Below are 23045 nucleotides of genomic sequence, written 5' to 3'. Positions count from 1 at the left end.
TAGCTAAGCGAATTGCTAATCGACTACAGCCCCTACTACCGATCATTGCCCGCCCTGACCAATCTGGTTTTATTCCCGGAAGATCGACAGCCCAGAACCTGCAAACCTTTTTTTCGGTCCTCCATCAAATAGATCCCAAACTTCCTTCGGCTGCAGTTTTTTTTAGACGCTACCAAAGCGTTCGACTCCATTGAGTGGTCCTATTTATTTACTATCCTGCAGCGCCTGGGATTTAGTCCCAACTTCCTCAAGTTGATCAACTTCCTCTACACTAAACCAACAGCGAGACACCTAGCCAATGGCCTTCTATCAGACGCATTCCCGATATCCAGAGGCACCCGCCAGGGGTGCCCCCTCTCTCCCCTCCTATTCGCTATTGTGATGGAGCCTCTATCAGCCCGAATTCGTCAACATCACCCCTCCCGTGGCTTAATCTTCACTGCCCGCAACCTCACTATATCTACGTACGCGGATGACATAACATTCGAGAGCTTTTGCGATTTGGGGCGTTCTCTGGGATTCACATCAACTGGGGAAAATCTTCCATTTTACCATTGACAGATGCCCCAGTGTGCAGAACTCTCGAGCTCCCCTTACACTGGGCTGAGGGCGAGATTAAGTACTTGGGGGTGTGGCTCTGCAGAGATCTGCAACTCCTGTGGAATCTAAACTTTGGCAAACTGTACTCCTGGCTGGAGGAAAAACTCAAAAGCTGGTCACTGCTACCATTATCATTGGCAGGTAGAATCGACATTTTTCAAATGATAGTCCTCCCTAAGTTTTTATATTACTTTGTAAACATTCCAATTCCTCTGACCCAGGCCTTCTTTAAACAAGTACGATCTGCAGCCATATCTCTGGTTTGGGCTGGCAAACAGCCAAGGATTAGTTGGGAAGTCCTCACTCGCCCGATAAGCAGAGGGGGCCTCGGAGCCCCGGATTTTGAACTGCATGCTCGAAGTGCCCAGGCTCTATTTCTCCATTACTGGACTTACCCTGTCCCCTTTCAGCCACATGTTGCGACAGAGAAAGATATAGCAGTCCCTATTCCGCTTAGTACAGCCATCTATTATCTCTTTGGACGCACCCCGAACAAAATTAATACCATGGAGATGGTTCGCTGGGCTTGGGAGGGGTTGAGGAAACGAGTACAGGCCCCATTGCTATATGCCCCATCGGTGCCGCTGGCGAGACATCCCCACTTCCCTTTCCTTCATGACGGGGGCATAATCGGCAGAGCAAAACGTATGGGTATCACCACTATGGAAGATCTCTACCCCAATGGTGCTTTTTTACCCAAACCAGCAGAGCGGTAAAGGGAGGCGGCCCCATTGCTGGAGAAGCTCCTCTTCCACCAACTTAAGACAACCTGTAAGGCACTACATCCTACCTATCTGGCTCCCCTGCAACCCTACACTCCCTTCATAATCTATTAAGTACACCATCGCCATGCAGACTTGTAACTTTGCTGTACACCATCACACAAATACACACACCATATTCGGACCCTGGTGTGGCGTCTAGACCTGGGAGGCATCCCTACAGACGAGCAGTGGGCCCATTGCTGCTTTCAGTCAAAATGTTTATCTCCAATTATAAGTTACGTTTAATACACTTCAAGTTTCTTCACAGACTTTATAGGACCCCTCTACAACTATTTAAAATAACACTCCGAGACACCTCGAATTGTTGGAAATGTAGACGGGAAGGGGCCGCTTTTCTTCACGTGGCCTGGGAGTGTCCCGCGGTCTGACTATTGGACAAAGGTATCCGAAACTATACATGAAATCACAGGCCAGCCCTTTGCCCACACTACCCTGGTGTTGCTGTTGGGTTACGTGGCACAGACACGCCAGAGTACCGCCGCTTAACGGCCATGATTGTTCTTGCCAGATGTAGGCTCGCAATCCATTGGGGAGCCACCCGAGGCCCCAAAATCAAGGACTGGTTACACGACATAGTTTATTGTCAAGAGCAACTGACACTTTACTGGGACCTCATGCCGACTGCATCCAGACCAAAAGACATCTGGGAACTTTTCACGACATGGCTTCGTGACCGCGATGCGCCTCCAGACCCTGATGTATCACCACCATACCTGCACCAAATGAGGATCAGATTTCTAACTGATCAGGCATCTTCCTGCATATCGAGCTCTTGATGGGTTTGAGAATACAAAGTTGAAGCTGTGGCTAGTATGTTCGATTGTAAGCTATGCGTTATGCTAAAGTATCATGTTTTCAGTTCTGACACTTCGATGCATGTACTGCTACTTCTCTCCCACAGCGGGGTTCCCCGACTACCTATGGGGCTACACCGATAATTGAAAATGTACACTGCATGAACTCTGTTACTGGCTTTTTTCCTGCCATATTTGTATACATTGTGTATGATCTCTCTAATAAAATATAAATAAAGTGTTTTTTTTTTAAAACCTTGCAGCCAGACTCCTCACCGACTGCAAACATTTCGACCACCTCTCCCCAGCCCTCAAAACTCTTAAATGGCTCCCCATCAAAGGCAGGTCTGCCTACAAAAATGCTTGCGTTACACACCAAGCCCGCCACCAAATCACTCCGCCATACCTCGCCAACAAACTCTGCATAGCGGGCAGTTCGCGAGCTCTGAGAAGTATAAAAGCTCTCCTCCTTGTACCACCCTTGTTTAAAAAAAAAAAATCCACTCAATCACACTCCTTCTCCGGTAATGCCCCAATCACCTGGAATGCCCTCCCCAAAGACCTGCGATGCAACCCTTCCTATCGCAGCTTTAAAAAGGACCTCAAAGTGCACCTCAACAAACACATTTTCCGATCTTACTTGTTAGATTTGTATATAGCCCCTGCTCCTATATCTGTTTTTGTATAATTATAAGCAGTTTCTCTTTGTTAACCTGTTATTATTCCCTGCTGTTGATGTTTGTTGATTTTTGTTCTACATTAACTACAGTTGTCTTGTTGTTTCCTAGTGTTCCACTGGCAAGCCACCATTATGGGCCCGGTAAGTAGAAGCAAAAGTGTGTGTGGGTGTGCGCTGTTAGTTTCCCTTTCTCCTTTGATGAAAAAAAGTCAGACTTACATACTGCTATAATGCCACATAGGTTTCGTTAGAACTTTTTTGCACGGGGGGTTGGGGGGGATTTGAAGTGTCTGCTCCAATGAAAGACTAGTCACTTCATCATTTAAGGGGCTTAGCGCTTGCTATCAGTATTGGTATATGTTCAGAGCATGCTTAGTAGTGTGCGATCCATTGTAATCCACTTTCATACCAAGCATTCTATTGTGAACTTTGGAATAAACACCTGCTTTAAAGCAACTGGGGAATCTTGTATTATGCCTCTTAATAGTTTTTCAAATTAAGTCACATTAACTTATGTATAGAATCTTCCATTCATTATAAAGCTCTGAGGTTTTGAATAAACAGGGAAGTCGTACAAGGAAAATTATGTCTCGCTCTGCAGTCAAGGGCTTGTAGCAACCATGCTTTACCGAGCCACATGTAGAGCAGGTTGCCACTACAAAAAGACTAGATCCCTATTCTAGTGTAGTTTAGTGGGGAACCCTACCTGGTTAAGGATGATGGCCCTCATTACCCGGTGGGTGGCATGCTTTATTATTGGGCCCCTCCAGGCATTTCTCCAAAGGAGTAGATGCTAGTGACTACCCTTAAAAGTATAGGGAAGCTTAAAGTGATAATGAGTAGATAAGCTATGCCACTTGCGTAGCCTGAAAGGTGTGGGGGTGTGCAGAGGGGATAAGTGTTAGAAAGAAAAAGTTAATTAAACTGCCTACAAAGTTGTGAAGTGAAGTCTAATGAATCCTCTAATGGCAGAATAAAAAAAAAAGCGGGGAATAGTTCTGCCCACACATTGAGGTCGACATGTTTCTGCCCGTATCAACCCTTAGGGAAGGTGTCCGTGGCATTCATCAGTACTCCTAGTCGCCCTTTCTGCTTGCACTGATACATGTAGAGTACAATCATGTTGAAAAATACTACCTGCATCAATAGGGTTTGTGAGATGTTAAACATCCACCTCAGTATTTTAAACTGTAGGTTAAGTACTTAGTTTTGCTTCCTCCTCGTAGCTGGAGAACACATGGCTCAGACCTGTCATGTTGCTTCTGCGGTACACTCGCATCTCCGAACTATCGAGGAAAAGGTCAACCATGCTTTAACATGTCTTAGCGACCAAATAAAATCTAAATTCTGAAGTCTTTAGTCTTGTGCCTGTATTTTTACTCTCTTGTTCTGCATATGGATTTCCATTTGTCTTTCTTATTCCCCTACTCTGTGTTTACTGTCTAAATTTTATGTTGCTTTGTCTATTATGATTGTATTTCTTGATTGTCTGCTGTTCATTTCTTTTGGTGATTGGTAATATTAGTGCCATTTGTATCAGCAGAGCTCTGTGATTCCCCTTGTGGCATGCCTTGTTCTGTAGTAGGGGATCTCTGTGTATAGTCATAATCTATGAATAATCCCCGCCCATGTGCGGGGACCCCGGAGCAATCAAAAATATCTCTTAAGCTGTCCCGCATTTGCAAACCTGCAAAGACACTTAAGAGACAGACAAAATAATACAGCCTAATCACAACAAGGCTGCACTGGCCAGCACTTCCTCTGAAGTGAACACAAAAGCCAAAATAAAGTTGAAATGTCATTTTTATTCACATTTGACATGTTCCTTTATTATCACACACTCCCTTCACCAAAATCCCTTTAAACAATAGAGAGGAAGGGGTGGACAGACAAGCCCTATAGGCTGTCATTATGTGTCTGCTAAAGGGATACCGTGCCTTTAAGAAACTCTCCAGAGACCCCCGGTATCCCAGGATGCACAGCCAACACAAGTTACTTTCAGTTCTTTTTTCCGGCTCCTGCTAGCAGGACCCTGGAGCTTGAGCTCTACCCTTTTGGGTGGTTTACTTGATTAAAATTGGATTTTTTGGATAAATAGTGTTTTCATTCGACGTCTAGAGCCTTTGTCTACTACTGCCTGCAACCTGGAGCAGTTTTGGCCCACTCTTAGCATGGCTTTGTTCGATAACTGCCCTGAGTGTGGGAGGAAAAAGGCTAAGACGGACCCACATGATGTGTGTATCCTCTGCTTGTCGCCCTCACATGTCCCAGCTACATGTGCCATCTGTAAAACCTTTTCTAAGAGGACCCTGAGGGACAGGGAGAAGATTCGCCTTCAGAGACAGGAGCAGCAGAGGACCGGTGGGACTTCGGGTCATGGAGGGTCTCATTCTCCCTCCTCCGCCCATGCTTCAGCCCCTGGAGGGACCTCCGGGCAGAGCAGGGAGCAGAAACCGCACCTACCGGCTGGTAGGTCGCGTTCGACGGCGACGACGTCGACGGCGAGAGAGAAGGCACCGGTATGTTCGCCGTCGATCCAGGGCTCTGGGTCGCGGTAGCCTCGGCGTTCGACGTCGAGGGAGGGGCCGGCGAGACCCGGGACCGGGTCGCCGTCGCAGGTGTCACGGTCGACGTCAACAACACATCAACGTCGTACCGAGCCCCATGGACTTCACTCGCCACCTTCGCCGTCGACCCACGGCTCGACGCTGACGGAGTTGACGCCGAGATCCCGGCGCCCGCCGTCCAGGCGGAGACGATCGCCGTCGAAGCACAGGTCGCCGTCGAGGCACAGGTCGCCGTCGAGGCACAGGTCGCCGTCGAGGCACAGGTCGCCGTCGAGGCACAGGTCGCCGTCGAGGCACAGGTCGCCGTCGAGGCACAGGTCGCCGTCGAGGCACAGGTCGCCGTCGAGGCACAGGTCGCCGTCGAGGCACAGGTCGCCGTCGAGGCACAGGTCGCCGTCGAGGCACAGGTCGCCGTCGAGGCACAGGTCGCCGTCGAGGCACAGGTCGCCGTCGAGGCACAGGTCGCCGTCGTCGAGGCACAGGTCGCCGTCGAGGCACAGGTCGCCGTCGTCGAGGCACAGGTCGCCGTCGTCGAGGCACAGGTCGCCGACGTCGAGGCACAGGTCGTCGACGTCGAGACACCAGCGTTCGACGTCGAGACACCAGCGTTCGACGTCGAGACACCAGCGTTCGACGTCGAGACACCAGCGTTCGACGTCGAGACACCAGCGTTCGACGTCGAGACACCAGCGTTCGACGTCGAGACACCAGCGTTCGACGTCGAGACACCAGCGTTCGACGTCGAGACACCAGCGTTCGACGTCGAGACACCAGCGTTCGACGTCGAGACACCAGCGTTCGACGTCGAGACACCAGCGTTCGACGTCGAGACACCAGCGTTCGACGTCGAGACACCAGCGTTCGACGTCGAGACACCAGCGTTCGACGTCGAGACACCAGCGTTCGACGTCGAGACACCAGCGTTCGACGTCGAGGCAGAAGTCGACACCGCGGCGACGTCGAGGAGGCGTGGTTCGACGTCGAGGAGGCGTGGTTCGACGTCGAGGAGGCGTGGTTCGACGTCGAGGAGGCGTGGTTCGACGTCGAGGAGGCGTGGTTCGACGTCGAGGAGGCGTGGTTCGACGTCGAGGAGGCGTGGTTCGACGTCGAGGAGGCGTGGTTCGACGTCGAGGGCTAAGAGACGCCGGACGAGGTCGACGTACAGTTCGACGTCACAGACATTGGGGAACACGTCCTCAGTGATTACGATCTCCAGTCGGGGATCGGGGAGACGCGGACGTTCCCCGTCGGTGGCCTCCACGCGGGACAGGCCCGCCAAGAAGAGGAGAGTGGCCGCGAGCCCGGACAGTTCTGGTGGGGGCTCGCCTGCTAGGAGTGATGGGGCTTCGGAACATCTGTCCCCGCTGCGTACCCAGCAGCCGCCTCTGCCTCCGGTGCCTGATCTTCCGCCGGCTCCTCCACCGGTGCCTGCCCTTCCTCCTCCTCCTCCTCTCCCTCCGCCCCCTCCTCCGCTGCCTCTGCCCGTGCCTCAGCTGCCTGCATCGCCACCACCGCCTCCGCCCCCGAGGGTTCCTCACAGGCAGAGATCTCGCTCTCGCCCTCGCAGGCGATCACGGAGTCGGCGCAGATCGTCCACTCGCTCTGGACATGGACGACGGAGGTATCGGTCTCGTTCCAGGGGCTCGAGGGGCACGTACTCTTCTGGGACTGGCCGGTTTTCGCCCTCGCTGTCGGAGACGCCTCCTACCCGCGTCTCGCCGGTGGATGACATTGCCACGTTCCAGGAGGTGCTGATGAGAGGGGCGGCGAAGTTGGGGATATCAGTCACTACCCCTATTCCCACTACTTCTGTGATCTTTGAGACTTTGCATAAGGCTCATCTGTCGCGCCCCCTCCTCCCGTTGGTTCCGGGGTTGGAGGAACCTGCAATGGAGGTGTTCTTGACGCCGGCCGTGGTGAAACCGGCGCCCTCGAGACTGCTGAAAAAGTACAGGGCTCCTGACTCGGACCCGGCGTTCCTCAGAGTGGATCCTCCACCGGATTCTGTTATCGTGGCGGCGGCTCGTAAGCAACACTCTACGACGCCTTCATCCACGGCTCCTCCGGATAAGGAGAGTCGCAAAATGGACTTCTTGGGGAGGAGGATGTGCAGCGCCTCCGCTCTGTTGGGGCGCTATGACGGGTCTCTTTGGGACTCCCTGCAACAGTTCGCTGCCTCCCTGCCTAGAGACAAGAGGGAGGACTTTCAGGAGGTGCTGAACGAGGGCATGATGGTCTCTAATCAGATCATCAGTGCGGCGGGGATGTGTCGCTGCTGGCGGCCCATGGGTACTGCCACGGCATACACATGAGGAGGCATTCCTGGCTGCGGCTGACCCCGCTCAAGCCTGAAGCACAGCAGAAGATCGCCAATTTACCATTCTCTGGCACGACGCTGTTCGGGTCACATGCGGATTACGAGATGGCCCGCATGAAGGCTGAGGCGGAAACTCTAAAGGCGGTGGGGCTGGAGAGGCCCAAGGAGCAGAGGAGGTCCTTCCGATCCTCGGGCAGGCGCTACGCCAAGCAGAGAGGCCAAGGGTGTCAGTCGGGCCACCAACAACAGCCCCAGCAACAGCAGCAGTACCCGAGGCAGTCCTTTCAGAAGGGGCAGAGGGGCAGAGGCCAGCATCAGTCCTCGGCGGGGAACAAAGGCCCGGCCGGGTCGAAGCCCTGAAAAGTTACTTTCCCCTCATCCGTTACCCGCTCCGGTGGGGGGAAGTATTCAACACTACCTGGCAGAGTGGAGGACAATAACGCAGGACAAGTGGGTGCTGAATATTGTTTGCAATGGGTACTGTCTTCGTTTCACCAGCCCGCCTCCACAGATTCCACCAGTGCGCTCCTCCTACATGGTAAGGGAGCTCCAGCGGGAGGCAGACGTTCTGTTAAAAAAGAGGGCGATAGAAGCGGTTCCTTTGCAGCAAAAAGGAAGAGGTCTCTACTCACGGTTCTTTCTCGTAAGAAAAAAGGACAAGAACGAGTTCAGGCCTATTCTAGATCTGCGTCAAGCCAACAAGTGGATCCGCAGAGAAAAGTTCCGTATGTTGTCCCTGCATCAGATTTACCCTCAGTTGCATCGAGGAGACTGGCTGTGCGCCATAGATCTGCAGGACTCTTACTTTCATGTGCCGATCGCACCACAGCATCGCAAGTTCCTGAGGTTTCTGGTAGGCAACAACCATTACCAGTATTCAGTACTCCCGTTTGGCCTGAAGTCTGCACCACGGACGTTCTCCAAGTGCATGGCGGTGGTCGCGGCACACCTGCGGAAGACCAAGGTGTTTGTGTATCCTTACCTGGACGATTGGTTGATCAAAGCGTCCACTTACCAGGAAGCCCAGTGCCATTTCAACAGGACAGCTGCCTTGCTGCATCGCCTGGGCCTGCACATCAACATGTCGAAGTCAGTGCCGATCCCTGTGCAGTGTCTCCAATACTTGGGGGCCTCGGTCAATACCTTGACCGCAAGCGCGTGTCCTTCGGAGGAGAGATGCTTATCGATCCGTGGGAAGGCGCGGCATCTCATCTCAGCCCGCTCTCCTACGGTGAGGACGGTGTCTTCCTTACTGGGGTCGATGGCTTCTTGCATCTTTCTCACCCCCAATGCGCGTCAGCATATGAGGCCCCTACAGGAATGTCTGGAGGATCAATGGGACCAGAGACGGGGGCGTTGGGAGGACAGGATCCAGCTGTCTCAACACGCTCGGCAGTCTCTGAAATGGTGGTGTGCCCCAGAGAATGTCTGCAAGGGGACTCCTTTTCACAAGGATATTCCGGTCCAGACCATAGTGACCGATGCGTCTCTCCAGGGCTGGGGAGCGCATTCGGGCCCTCTTCAGATTCAGGGGATATGGTCGCAGATGGAGACGACATACCATATCAACTTTTTGGAACTCAGAGCGGTACACTTGGCCTTGAAGGCCTTCCATCCCTCCTTCAGGACGAACTCCCTGCTGGTTCAGACGGACAATACTACTACCATGTATTACCTCAACAAGCAGGGGGGCTCACGTTCACGCACCCTGTCTCGGGAGGCACAGGCGATCTGGAACTGGCTGGTGGCCAGGAACCTGACGATCACGGCGACCCATCTGCCGGGAGTGCAGAATGCCCAAGCAGACGCGCTCAGCAGGCTCGTTCAAGAGAACCACGAGTGGATGCTAAACGACGACGTGCTAAGAGACGTCTTCGCAGAGTGGGGCACTCCGGATCTAGATCTGTTCGCTACGGCAGAAAACAGCAAATGCCGCAACTTCGCGTCCAGGTACTACCAACCAGGGACGCTGGGGAATGCCCTGTGGATCAGCTGGTCCAACAGCTTTCTCTACGCCTTTCCACCCATTCCCCTGATCCCGGCGGGGCTGATCAAGCTGTCGCAATCCAGAGCCAGAATGATCCTGATTGCTCCGGAGTGGCCGAGGCAATGGTGGTTCACCGACCTTCTTCACCGATCTGTTCTGCCACACCGACGCCTGCCGTGTCGGCCGGACCTTCTCACGAAGTTCGGAGGACAGATGGTTCACCCCAATCTCTCGTCCTTGAGTTTGGCAGCATGGCTCCTGAGCTAGTACAGTATGGACACTTGAACCTGCCTCAGGACTGTATGGAGATCTTGAAAGAGGCTAAGAGACCGTCTACGAGGACTTCTTATAGATATAAGTGGAAGAGATTCTGCTTATGGTGCAAGGCAAAGGACTTTGACCCTACATCCTGTAAAGAAGATGTTATTTTGCCTTATCTGCTGCAGTTAGCTCAATCTGGGCTTAATTTTCAGTCTATTAAGGTTCATCTCGCAGCTCTGACTGCGTATAGGAAGGGCCCTTCTCAAACCTCATTTTTTCAAATCCCTGTGATTAAGGATTTTTTGGAGGGTTTGCGTAAGGTGTTTCCCCCTGTTAGAAGACCTTCTCCACCATGGGAATTGAATGTGGTGTTATCTAGATTGATGAGGGAGCCTTTTGAGCCTATCCATAAGGCTTCGTTGCAGCATTTGTCTTGGAAGGCTGCCTTCCTTGTGGCCATTACATCGGCCAGGAGGGTGAGTGAGATTCAGGCTCTGTGTTGTCAAGAGCCGTATACTGTTTTCCATGCTTCTAAAGTAGTGATGCGTACCCATCCTAAATTTTTGCCTAAGGTAATATCAGATTTCCATGTGAATCAGATGATAACTTTGCCTACGTTTTTTCAGCATCCTTCCTCTCCGGCGGAGAGGTCTCTGCATTCACTTGATGTACGTAGGGTGTTGAAATTCTACCTGGATAAGACAAAAGATATCCGCAGGTCGGATCAACTGTTTAATTATGGTTCGGTAAGAACTGGTTTAGCTACCTCAAAGCAGTCCATTTCCAGATGGATTGTTTCCTGTATTCAGCTTTGTTACCAAAAAGCTAATAAAACGTTGGGGGGTAAGCCTTACGGCACATTCGACTAGAGGCAAGGCGGCTACTACCGCTTTGCTTTGGAATGTTCCCATTGCGGACATTTGTAAGGCTGCCACCTGGAAGTCAGTCCATACGTTTACAAAGCATTACTGCCTGGATTCTGATGCTAGGGCAGATGCGCAGGTTGGACAGGCTTCGCTGAGGAATTTGTTTGCACAGTGATTTGTTGGTGGTTGGACTTACTCCACCGCTTCTTGTTGGTTGGGATGGGCTTGCCATTCTATTCATAGATTATGACTATACACAGAGATCCCCTACTACAGAAGGAGTAGTTTCTTACCTGTAACTCCAGTTCTGCAGTAGGGGTATCTCTGTTATAGTCATTAGCGACCCTCCCTCCTCCCCGGTGGAGTAACCTGACAGTATCAGGCCTGTTGTTATACACCTTCAAAAAGAACTGAAAGTAACTTGTGTTGGCTGTGCATCCTGGGATACCGGGGGTCTCTGGAGAGTTTCTTAAAGGCACGGTATCCCTTTAGCAGACACATAATGACAGCCTATAGGGCTTGTCTGTCCACCCCTTCCTCTCTATTGTTTAAAGGGATTTTGGTGAAGGGAGTGTGTGATAATAAAGGAACATGTCAAATGTGAATAAAAATGACATTTCAACTTTATTTTGGCTTTTGTGTTCACTTCAGAGGAAGTGCTGGCCAGTGCAGCCTTGTTGTGATTAGGCTGTATTATTTTGTCTGTCTCTTAAGTGTCTTTGCAGGTTTGCAAATGCGGGACAGCTTAAGAGATATTTTTGATTGCTCCGGGGTCCCCGCACATGAGCGGGGATTATTCATAGATTATGACTATAACAGAGATACCCCTACTACAGAACTGGAGTTACAGGTAAGAAACTACTCCTTCTAAATAATTATAAAGTCAGAGTGATACCAAGGTGAGTAGCTATTCTAAGGAGTTGTTAGAGGTCTGGGTGAGCCACCTGGGACAATAGGTTAGAGTTGTTAGAGGTCTGGGTTGAGCCACCTGGGACAATAGGTTAGAGGCATGTGTAGCTGTAGATACAGATACTGTGCATACTCCTGCCATCTAGTGTTGGATTCAGGTGCGTGCATATTCTTCGAAGAAGTCTTTCGAGTAATGCGATAAAGTGACGACTCCTCTTTGTAATGACGCGCATAGACATCCATTCCATTGCAAGATTGTTTTCTTTCCACTATCTGGTTCAGATGTGTGCGCTTGAGCTCTCAGTTGAGATCGTTATGAATCTCTTCGGTTCCCAATCCACTGTAAATCGCGCTGGTATTTTTTTCGATCGCACTTTACCCACAGGGTATTGAGGGACAATTGCTCATAGAGTCAAAGCGCTTCTACTGTGGCCGCTCGAGGGCCTCGCCCTTTGGATCCTTCAAACTTACTCTCCACCAGGTCCTCCACTAACGGCCCTGCTGGTAATGGAATGGACGCCTTTGATTGTCTTCTCCTGCTGCCACACAAAATATCCACAGACTAATTCGCATCAGGTCTGTAGCCTGTGTTATTCACCGGAACATAGGGAGGCAGGTTGAGGCCTGTCATGCTTTACGCTCGAAAAAGATCCTCTGACACCGCCTGACATGCCCGCTTGAGATGCAGTGAAGGAGCACCGAAGACAATACCAACCTCTTCAGCCTAGAAGACATCGGTGAAGAACACCACAAACAGGTTTTCTTAGTTGTGGAAGAGTCGTTCTCTGTCGAACAAAGTTCAAAACCCGAACAAGACTTCAAAGTGACAGAGACCATGTCAGAGGTCAAAGTAGTGAGTAATGTACCCTCTGGCCCTCAACACAATGTTGACCACCATAAAAGACACCCTGCAACTCTACAACAAGAAGCCTTCAGACCACCACTGCCTCATGGCCATGGCTGGCACTGAATGACTGGTTCAGAAGCCCCACCCTCTGCCTCTACTCCAAAGCACCAGCCGAAGCCTTCCAACATCTACAGCACCTACCTGCCCATTGGCACCGAGCTGACTTTCAACATCAACCCCTTCGGCACTGACTGGAACTTTGGCGCCGAAACACAAACTGCGCCGAACCGAAACCTTCCAAGCAGACACAAACTCCGGTCAAATCAGCTATCCATAAACTACAGGAGAAAGTTGGTGCTAAACAGCGCAGATCTAGATTCAACCTCAAACTAGACGCATCCTCACAAAGCCTCCGCCTTCAGCACCACCATCAAGGAGATAATTGTCTTTTCAAGAGACTATTGTCTTACCTACCCCACCAAAAAAGATTAGGCTGGATAAGGCTACCAGTACTCTATCTGAAAGAAACACGTTAGTTAAATTCCTCACCTTAGAATATCCCCAGGCGTCAGGCTGGATCCGGAAAGATTTTTGTAGCAATACCCCTTGCGCGTCGCTAGGCGTCTTCTGCGGCTCCGCGTCCGTCGTCTGCGTCGTGCTCCGGAATGACATCATCGGAGTACTTAGATGCCGCCCTCGCGCGCTGACGTCAGTTCTTCTTTTTTCCGCGCCAGCAAGCGCCGATCTGGGAAGAGCTTACCCCTAGTAATTTTTTGACTAACTTTTTTGACTTCTTTTGGTCTATCGACTCGACTCTGGTGCCGGTAGGATGCCTGGTTTCAAAGCCTGTGACGCCTGTCATCGCCTGATGTCGGTGACCGATCACCATCGCCGGTGCCTTTATTGCCTGGGGGCCGACCATGACGCGGAGTCGTGCCTCGATTGCCAGGCCTTGACGTCGAAAGCTAGGCGGGAGCGGTCCCGTAAGCTTCTCGAGCTTCGGCACTCGGCTCCGCGCCGCTCTCGGTCCAGGTCCAGGAGGAGGTCCAAGGACCGATCGCGGAGCCACAGCCATCGTCATCGCTCGTCCGCGTCTTCGGGTAAGTCGAAGCACTCCAAGAGACATCAGAGCGCCAGAGGAAAGCCCGTCTGCGCCCGTCTGCGCCCGTCCGCGCCAGGACGGGCCCAGGGGCCAGTATCCCTCGTCTGCCTCATATTTACTCTATGGATACCCTTCGGGCTCTAAGGACAGGTAATACGGGGCTAGACACTACAACACTAGCTAAGCTTCGAGAAGAAGCTTTGCTGCAGGGAGAAGGCGAACCCAGTCGACCCAGGAGTTCGCCACACCCCCTTAGGTCCCGATGGCTAAAAATTGCGACGCTGAACACGCGCTCTTTGCAAAAGCACCATTTGGAGGTTTTTTCACTCCTTATTGATGGCGAGATTGATATCCTTGCCCTTACGGAGACCTGGCTAGGTACTTCATCTACCCCGGACATACTGGCGGCATTGCCTCCCGATTTTGATGCGCTATGGTCTAATCGCCTTAATGACTGTAGAGGGGGGGGGGGGGGTTGCCATTTTATTTTAAAAAAGTCTCAAGGTGACACAGGTTGTAGCTAAAAACTGTGACTGTGCGGAGCTCCTGGGGCTAAAAATCTCACTCAAATCCTCCTGTATTATGTTGCTGGTAGTGTACCGCCCACCACAGAGCTCGCCAGATTTTAATGACTCCTTCCTGGAGCTCTTGACGGATTTGGGCTCCAGATATAAATCCCTTATGGTGGTAGGGGACTTCAAGTACCACTGGGATAAGGTACCTAGAGACCTTACAGAGGCAGAGTTTGAAAATAATCTTTCCTCGCTTAACTTACAGCAACTAGTAGTAGGATCAACGCATGTGAAGGGCCATACACTAGACTTAATTTGGTCTTCCATATCCCAGACAGAAATAACTGAGGTCAGTCCCTGCATATGGTCAGACCATTTTCTGATCATGTGCTGGGTCCCAGGAGACCCCTCACCTGCAGTGTCCAGTCAATTGTGGAGAAAGGTCCGGTCTTGGAAGAAGATAGAGGCAGACTCTCTACTTTCCATGCTGCTCTCCACTTCACTTCCTAAGACGAGGGAGACGAACCTAGACTCCGATACTACAGCCCTTTTGGCCTGGATCCGTGCTGCTCTGGACAAACTGGCCCCTGAGCGGCTGGAGAAGACCAGAGTAAAAGGAAAGGGAGCACCGTGGTTTGATGCCTCACTTAGGGAAAAGAAACAAGCCCTCCGTAAGCTGGAAAGAAGGTGGAGACTCGGCTATAGCCCAGCGGAGTCAGAAGCCTATAAAATACTTCTCTCAAAATACAAGGCGGATATCCTGGTGAGGAAGTCAGCCTTCTATGAGAATAGAATTAGAGGGGCCACGAACAAACAAAGGGAGACCTTTCCGATCCTAAGAGAATTGATGCAGCTGGATGGGAAGATTCCTGCTAGTGACCAACCCGACTGTGACACCTTTCAGAGGTTCTTTCTTCAGAAAGTACAGGACATTATTAGGGACCTCACGGAGATCCCAGCTGAACCTCTGCTGTCATCTTGCCCTGCTAGTCAGGAGACGATAGGGACGTTGAACAGTTACCCATGTATTGACGAGGAGAGCTTGGCTGAGCTTGTCGGCCAAGTCAAGTCTGGCTCCAGCACGGATCCATGCCCCCCGAGAATCTTTCAAATGGCCCTGCCTGGTATTCAAACGCAGCTGTTGAGCCTACTGAACGATTCATTAGAGGCGGGCTATCTCCCAGTCCAGCTGAAGGAAGCTAGGGTTTCTCCACTCTTAAAGAAAGCAGGAGCAGACACCAAGGCTTTAAAGAACTATAGGCCTATCTCGCATCTGCCATTCCTGGGCAAAATCCTGGAAAAACATGTTCTGAACACACTGGCCAGCCACCTGGAGGAACATGGTTTACTCCATGCCAGGCAGGCGGGCTTTCGGCCCCAACACAGCACAGAACTAGTAATGGCCACTGTCACTGATGAGCTGAGAATCAGGGCGGACAATAAACAGCCTTGTGCCCTGATTCTATTGGACTTGTCAGCGGCATTCAATACGGTCAGCCATACCATCTTGCTGGACCGTATCGCAAAGCTGGGAATAACAGGACAAGCGCTCAAGTGGTTTGAATCTTTTCTGACGGGTCGAACCCAGGGGGTGCAGCTGAGAGACCAGTTATCTGAGGCAAGTGATGTGACCTGGGGCGTACCCCAGGGGTCCGCACTTTCTCCCTTGCTATTTAACATTTACCTACAACCCTTGGTGGAGGAGTTAATGCATAGGAATTGTCAAACTTTTAACTATGCTGACGATACCCAGCTATTGGTCCAGCTGGAAGATACAAGGGAAGCACAGGAATCGGTAAGGAATTTGCTCCGATTCACTGTAAATTGGATGACCAATAACCTTCTGAAAGTGAACGCTGAAAAAACAGAGGTGCTGGTCATCACAAACCGAGTCAATCCCTGGTGCGATCTGTTCTGGCCCCCAGAACTAGGTATAACACCTATTCCTGGTAGGGTGGTCAAAAGCCTAGGGCTAAAGGTTGACGTAGACCTGTCCATGGCCCCTCAAGTCTCGGCGGTGGTGGGGTCTTGCACGGGGGTGCTGAGGCAACTGCGAAAGTTAGCACCTATTCTATCAGCCCCCACTCTGCAGTCCATCGTGTCCGCCACAGTCATCTCGAGGCTGGATTATGGAAATGCTTTATATCTTGGCCTGCCGCAGAAGTTGTTGAGGAAACTGCAGGTGGTGCAGAACGATGCGGCCAGGCTGATCTATTCCCTACCTAGGAACTCGCATGCAACCCCACTTCTCCGGATGCTGCACTGGCTGCCTGTCAAGTTTAGAGTGCAGTTTAAGTGTCTTTGCATGGCTCACAAGGCAATTTTCGGCAAAGCCCCAGAATACATTAAACAGCGCTTGAGGAAGTACATTCCAGGCAGAACCTTGCGGTCGGGCAAGGCCTCCAATCTGATCCAACCCAGATTTAAGTTAAAATCTAAAGGGGGCAGGGCTCTTTCTGTACTTCTCCCGCAATTGTGGAATGAGCTACAGGCCAGCCTGAAGGAAGACTCGCAGCTACTGTCCTTCAGGAAGAACTTGAAGACTCATCTGTTTAAAAAAATCAACATCCTTGCCCTAACTGGGGCGGACGGCGGAGTGATCCAGGAGACAGCAGGTTATGTTCCTTTTCTGTGTGAGCGCTTAGAGACCGGCGGTGATAGGCGCTATACAAAAACACTATAACATAACATACGGTGTGGACTTGACACCACGGACTCGCTGGGTCGGGCGATTTCCACCACGGTGGCTCTTCGGCGTCACGCCTGGCTGAGGTCCACGTCATTTTCGGGGGATGTCCAGAGTTCCCTCATGGACTTTCCCTTTGATGGCACTCGCCTATTTGGTGAGAAGGCGGACAGTGCGCTGGCTCGGTTCAAGGACTCCCGGGCCACGGCCAAGTCCTTGGGTCTTTCCCCCCCCGCGGCCGCAAACTTCCGCCTTTCGTGGCCAAGGAAGGGGCCCCTCCTCACGTTCGCAGAACCAACCTGCACGCAGTCGCGGACGTGGATTCCGCCGAGGTGGTACTGGAGGTCAACGTGCCGGTCAGTCCACATCCACCCCGGCAGCATCCGCTTCAAAGCCTTCCTAGTCCGATCTTTCAGGCCCATTCAACACCAGTGGGCGGCGGAGTTCGCCATCACCTGCTCCACTGGCTCTCCATCACGTCGGACGGGTGGGTGCTGCAAATCGTCCAAAGGGGCTACTCCCTCCCCTTCAAGAAGACCCCTCCAGCCATGCCGCCGCTGAACCACCGTATGTCGGGGGATCATTTGCATCTTCTACGAGAGGAAGTTTCGGCCATCTTGGCCAAAGAGGCCGTCGAGCGCGTTCCTGGTCCAGAAGTAGGTCGTGATTGTTATTACCACTACTTTCTGGTTCCCAAGAAGGGCAAAGGGGGCCTACGCCCGATCTTGGACCTCAGGAGCGTCAACGCCTTCCTCCGGAAGGACCGGTTCAAAATGCTCACTTTAGCTCAGGTTCTGGCTGCCCTAGACCTTGGAGACTGGAAGGTAGCGTTGGACTTGCAGGACGCTTATTTCCACATCCCCGTTCTGCCGTCCCACCGGCGTTACCTGCGGTTCACGGTGGGTCAGGAGCACTTTCAGTTCACCGTGCTCCCCTTCGGCCTCACCAGTGCCCCTCGGGTGTTCACGAAAGTGATGGCGGTGGTCACAGCTCATCTGCGCCGATCAGGGGTTCCAGTCTTCCCCTATCTCGACGACTGGCTGTTAAAGGCAGGCTCGCCCCAGCAAGTAGTCTCCCACCTCCAGACTACGGCCGACCTCCTGCACTCGCTGGGGTTCTCCATCAATGTGCCGAAGTCGCACCTGAGTCCCTCCCAGAAGCTCCTTTTCATTGGGGCGGTTCTCGATTCGGCGCATTTCCGGGTCTATTCACCGGAACAGCGGGTCCGGGACATTCAGGCCCTGATTTCCATCTTCAGGCCTCTGTCCTGGGTTTCGGTCAGGTTGGTGGTGCTGCGGCTTCTGGGGCTGATGGCCTCCTGCATCCTGTTGGTACCTCACGCCAGGTGGCGGATGCGGGCTCTGCAGTGGGACCTGAAGTTTCAGTGGGCCCAGCATCGAGGCTACCTGTCCGACCATGTCTTGATCTCGGAGGGCACTGCGAACCAGCTGCAGTGGTGGCTCACGAATCGCGATTGGGTCAGCGGCAGATCCCTCTCCCTACCCCAACCGGAGCATGTCGTAGTGATGGATGCGTCCCTCCTGGGAGGGGTGGGCCATATGGGAGAGGCGGAGATCAGAGGACTCTGGTCTCCGGCGGAGACTCGGCTCCATATCAACCTATTGGAGCTGAGGGCGATCCGACTTGCACTAAAAGCCTTCCTTCCCTCTGTCCGGGGAAGTGTCGTGCTGGTGTTCACGGACAACACCACCGCCATGTGGTATTGCAACAAACAGGGCGGGGTGGGGTCGTGGACCCTTTGTCAGGAGGCTCTGCGCCTCTGGACATGGCTGGAACATCAGGGCATCACCCTGGTGGTTCAACATCTGGCGGGCTCTCTGAACGCCAGAGCAGACGAACTCAACCGCCGGTGCATGATGGATCACGAATGGCGTCTGAACTCTGACGTGGCGCTAGGTCTCTTTCTGCAGTGGGGAGAGCCTTGGTTAGATCTATTCGCCACTGAAGAGAATGCGCAATGTCAGCAGTTCTGCGCGTTGGAATTTCCAAGGCGGCACTCGCTCGGAGACGCTTTTCGTCGCTAGTGGAGTTGCTGTCTGTTGTACGCCTTTCCGCCTATACCACTTCTGCCCAGAGTGCTGAAGAAGATCAGGCGTGACCGGGCCCAAGTCATCTTGGTGGCTCCGGATTGGGCCCGAAGGTACTGGTATTCCGAGCTACTCAGTATGTCCATCGATCCCCCGATACGACTGCCTCTTCAGGAGGACCTTCTGTCGCAACAGCAGGGGACGGTCCTCCACCCGAACCTGTCCAGCCTCCACCTCCATGTGTGGAGATTGAGCGGCCACAGTTGATGCCATTTGACTTGCCTCCTGAAGTCTGATGTCATTCTGGCAGCCAGGCGTCCCTCCACAAAGACGGTATACGCCTGCCGGAGGAACAAATTTGTGGCGTGGTGCACAGCAAAGGCTGTGGATCCCCTTTCTGCCCCTCTTTCTGAGGTTCTACTCTTTCTTCTTTCTTTGGCCCAGCAGGGCTCTGCTCTGGGCACCTTGAAGGGTTATCTTGCTGCACTCTCTGCTTTCTTAAGGCTTCCTGATCAGCCTTCTCTTTTCAAGTCCCCTGTTGTCTCACGTTTTCTCAAGGGCATTACTCATATGTTCCCTCCTGTTCCCTTCGTAATGCCTCAGTGGGACTTGAACCTTGTTCTCACTTTTCTGATGTGCGCTCCCTTTGAGCCCCTTCACAACTGTCCCATTCGTCTACTGACTCTGAAAACTGCCTTCCTGGTGGCTATCACCTCCGCTAGGCGGGTGAGTGAGCTCCAGGCTCTGTCAGCTAAGCCTCCCTTCCTTTCGGTTCATCCGGATAAGGTTGTCCTCCGGACACGTCCTTTTTTTCCTAAAGTCGTGACTCCCTTTCACATCGGGCAATCTGTCACGCTGCCCACCTTATTTCCGCCTCCGAATCCTTCAAAAGATGAAGAGAGGCTCCACCGTCTGGACCCAAAACGTGCGCTGTCCTTTTATTTGGACCGCACGAAACCGTTCCGGGTGGACGACCAACCTTTTGTTGGATATGTAGGTGCTAAGAAGGGTAAAGCTGTGCACAAGCGGACCATCTCGCGATGGGTCGTGTTGTGTATTAAACTCTGCTATTCCTTGGCGAAAAAGGTCCCTCCTGTTGGGCTGAGAGCCCATTCCACCCGGGCCACAGCGGCGACAACTGCCCTAGGACGGGGAGTCCCCTTGTAGGACATCTGTCAGGCGGCGGCGTGGGCTTCACTGCACACGTTCGCCAAGCACTATTGCCTGGACAGCCAAGTCCGGAGAGATGGCCACTTTGGCCGTTCTGTTCTCCAGGACTTTCTGGTGTGATCTTGGTTCGCAGGCCCACCTCCGGGGTTGGTATTGCTGGGGTATCTATTCTAAGGTGAGGAATCTAACTAACGTGTTTCTTTCAGATGAACAAGTTACTTACCTTCGGTAACGATGTATCTGTAAGAAACATTAGTTAGATTCCTCACCGACCCACCCAGCCTCCCCGTTCTGCGAACCGACATCTAGGGTTAAGGTTCTCCCTTTCAGGGCCCTAGATTTTTTGGCACCAGTGTCGGTCTCTTGCATGGCTCAGCGTCTCTGGCGCGGAAAGCTATGTATAAGAATTGACGTCAGCGTGCGAGGGCGGCGTCTAAGTACTCCGACGTCATTCCGGCGCACGGCGCCGACGACGGACGCGGAGCCGCAGACGACGCCTAGCGACGCGCAAGGGGTATTGCTACAAAAATCTTTCCGGATCCAGCCTGACGCCTGGGGATATTCTAAGGTGAGGAATCTAACTAATGTTTCTTACAGATACATCGTTACCGAAGGTAAGTAACTTGTTCTTCACCACCACCCCACCCACTCCACCACCAGACTCGCCATCTCCACCACTGTCTATTGACAATCCCCAAGAAATCACACCTCGGGGATCCACCGGTGATGGCACGATGCAGAGGATGACTCATTCGGTACACCACAACGCAATGACCCCTGGAATGCATTTGATGTGGACCCTCCAGGGGACACCGATCCTGACTTGTATCCAGCATGCCCCCTCACCACCTGATGATTCCACCTCATACCAGGAGTTACTAAGCTGAGTTGCTGCTTTCCATGATGTCCAATTATGCGAAGAACCCCTAGAGGAGGATTTCCTTTTTGAAACCGTATCATCGGTAAATAGGGGGGCACAATACTTGCCAATGTTAAAAGGGATCACACAGACTACAGTTTCAGTGACCCTGTTAAGGCCCATATAATAACACATAGGGTCGAAAAGTACCACTGGACTCGCTAGTAGTCACCAGTGCCCGTAAAAGAGCAAACTCTCAAGCTAGTGGTGATGCCAAAGTGGCAGCACATCTGCACAGACAAAACCTTCATGTTTCCCTTATCTGGACAACTGGCTCATCAAAGCCAGTACTTATCACTCTCCACAGCTCCTACGCCAATCTCAGACCATTTGGTGCTGGGCTCTACATCTTAATATTCAACTGTTATTGGAACACCTTCTGGAAACAGACAACAACTTTGCCGACCTCCTCAGCAAGTCCTCAAATGGCCATTTCCCCCCCCCCCCCCCCCCCCCCCCCCCCCTTCTCTTACTTCCATATATGGGTATTTCCAAAAATAGATCCGTCGCCAACTGCTGAAAACACAAAATGCCCACACCCACTATTCAAGGGCAATGCTCTATGGAGGAATCGGTTAGGGATATTTGCTGGTTCGGAAGCTCAGCCAAACACTTCACACTCATACTGGTAGTCCCTACATGGTGCAAACGCTACTAGATCTCTCAGTAGTTCCCCACTAGAAGCCCCCCATCAGGCCAGACCTTCTCACTCAGAACCAATATAGAAATTAGGCACCAAAGTCTCAAACACAACCTAGCAATATGGCTTCTGAGCTCATAGAATACAATTTGGATAGCTCAACCTTCCGCCTGAATGTAGGACCATTCTCAAGCACATTGATCCACCACTAGGGCATGCTTTGCAGCCAAATTAAAAAAGATGTGTTCATTACTGCCCCAATAAACAAATCCTTTCAGTGCTACTATACAAAACATTATTTACTTACTACATTTGCAGCGGTCTAGGTTCGCTTTCACACCCATACAATTACCCCTTGCAGTAATAGTGGCCTATCTCCAAAATAGACCAAGCACTTGTTATTAAAGCCTTCATGGAAGGGCTTAACAGGGTGATTCCATCTCTGGTTCCACTACCACAATCCTGGAATCTTAACATTGTTCTCACAAGACTCATGAATCCTCCATTTGAACCCCTACATAACTTAGTTGCCCCCTCCAATTTCTGTCATGGAAGGTGACATTTATCGCCATCACATCACTTAGACGTGTTATGGAGCTTTGAGGCATTGACCTTAGAAGAACCGTTCTTTCAACTCCAGAGACGGTGGTCCTTCGCACCAACTTAAAATTCCTTCCAAACGTAGTCTCCCACTTTTCATCTTAACCAATCAATTGAGTTGTCAGTTTTTTTTCCCACAGCCAGACTTGCAGAGAGGGCTCTCCATACATTAGATGTCGGAGGGGGCCCTCGTGTACTACATTGACAGAACTAAAACCTTCAGGAAAACAATACCACTTTTTGTGGCATTTTCACTGCCACAAAAAGGGAAGCCTATATCCAAATCTGGAATCTCCAGATGGATAGTTCAGTGCATTCAAACCTGTTACATTAAGGCCGGTAAAATTGGTGTCCCCCAAGTCTGCACTTAAGTAGACTACGCAAAATAGACTACCATGCATTAGATCTCACAGGAGGTCTTGTTCTCCTTCCAAGCGGTCTTGATGCAATAGTAAGAGGTCAAATTCTCACCGAACATCTAGAAGACAGTCAATCACCTTCATGGTCTTTCTGTTCTGACTGTTCCTCTATCAGGGACTATTATTCCACATTAACTGACTCTACATTTACAAGAATTTCACTGGTGGATGACAGTAATACCTTTAATGAAGCATTAGTAGGGGCACGGCAAAGCTTAACATTCCGATACCATGCCATACAACCACTATCTGTTATTTTTGAGACATTTCATCACAGGACTTCATTCAGACCTTGATATCAAAGTCACAAGTGTGTATGTTTCTGTGAAGAGACTTC

At 51.7% G+C, this 23045-nt stretch overlaps 1 protein-coding gene across 1 annotated transcript in view; it reads left to right on the top strand.

Annotated features, from left to right (window-relative positions):
• UBE2D4 (ubiquitin conjugating enzyme E2 D4) overlaps nt 1-23045 on the top strand; it is a 377357-nt gene that overhangs the window by 161026 nt on the left and 193286 nt on the right. Inside the window, exon 3 of the mRNA XM_085636153.1 lies at nt 2968-2999. Within this exon, the coding sequence (XP_085492279.1) occupies nt 2968-2999 (32 nt within the window). The remainder of the gene's footprint in view (nt 1-2967; nt 3000-23045) is intronic.

The sequence above is a fragment of the Triturus cristatus genome, chromosome 11, assembly GCF_964204655.1.
Source record: "Triturus cristatus chromosome 11, aTriCri1.1, whole genome shotgun sequence".
Lineage (NCBI taxonomy): Eukaryota > Metazoa > Chordata > Amphibia > Caudata > Salamandridae > Triturus > Triturus cristatus.
This window is presented reverse-complemented; position numbering and strand designations above follow the sequence as displayed.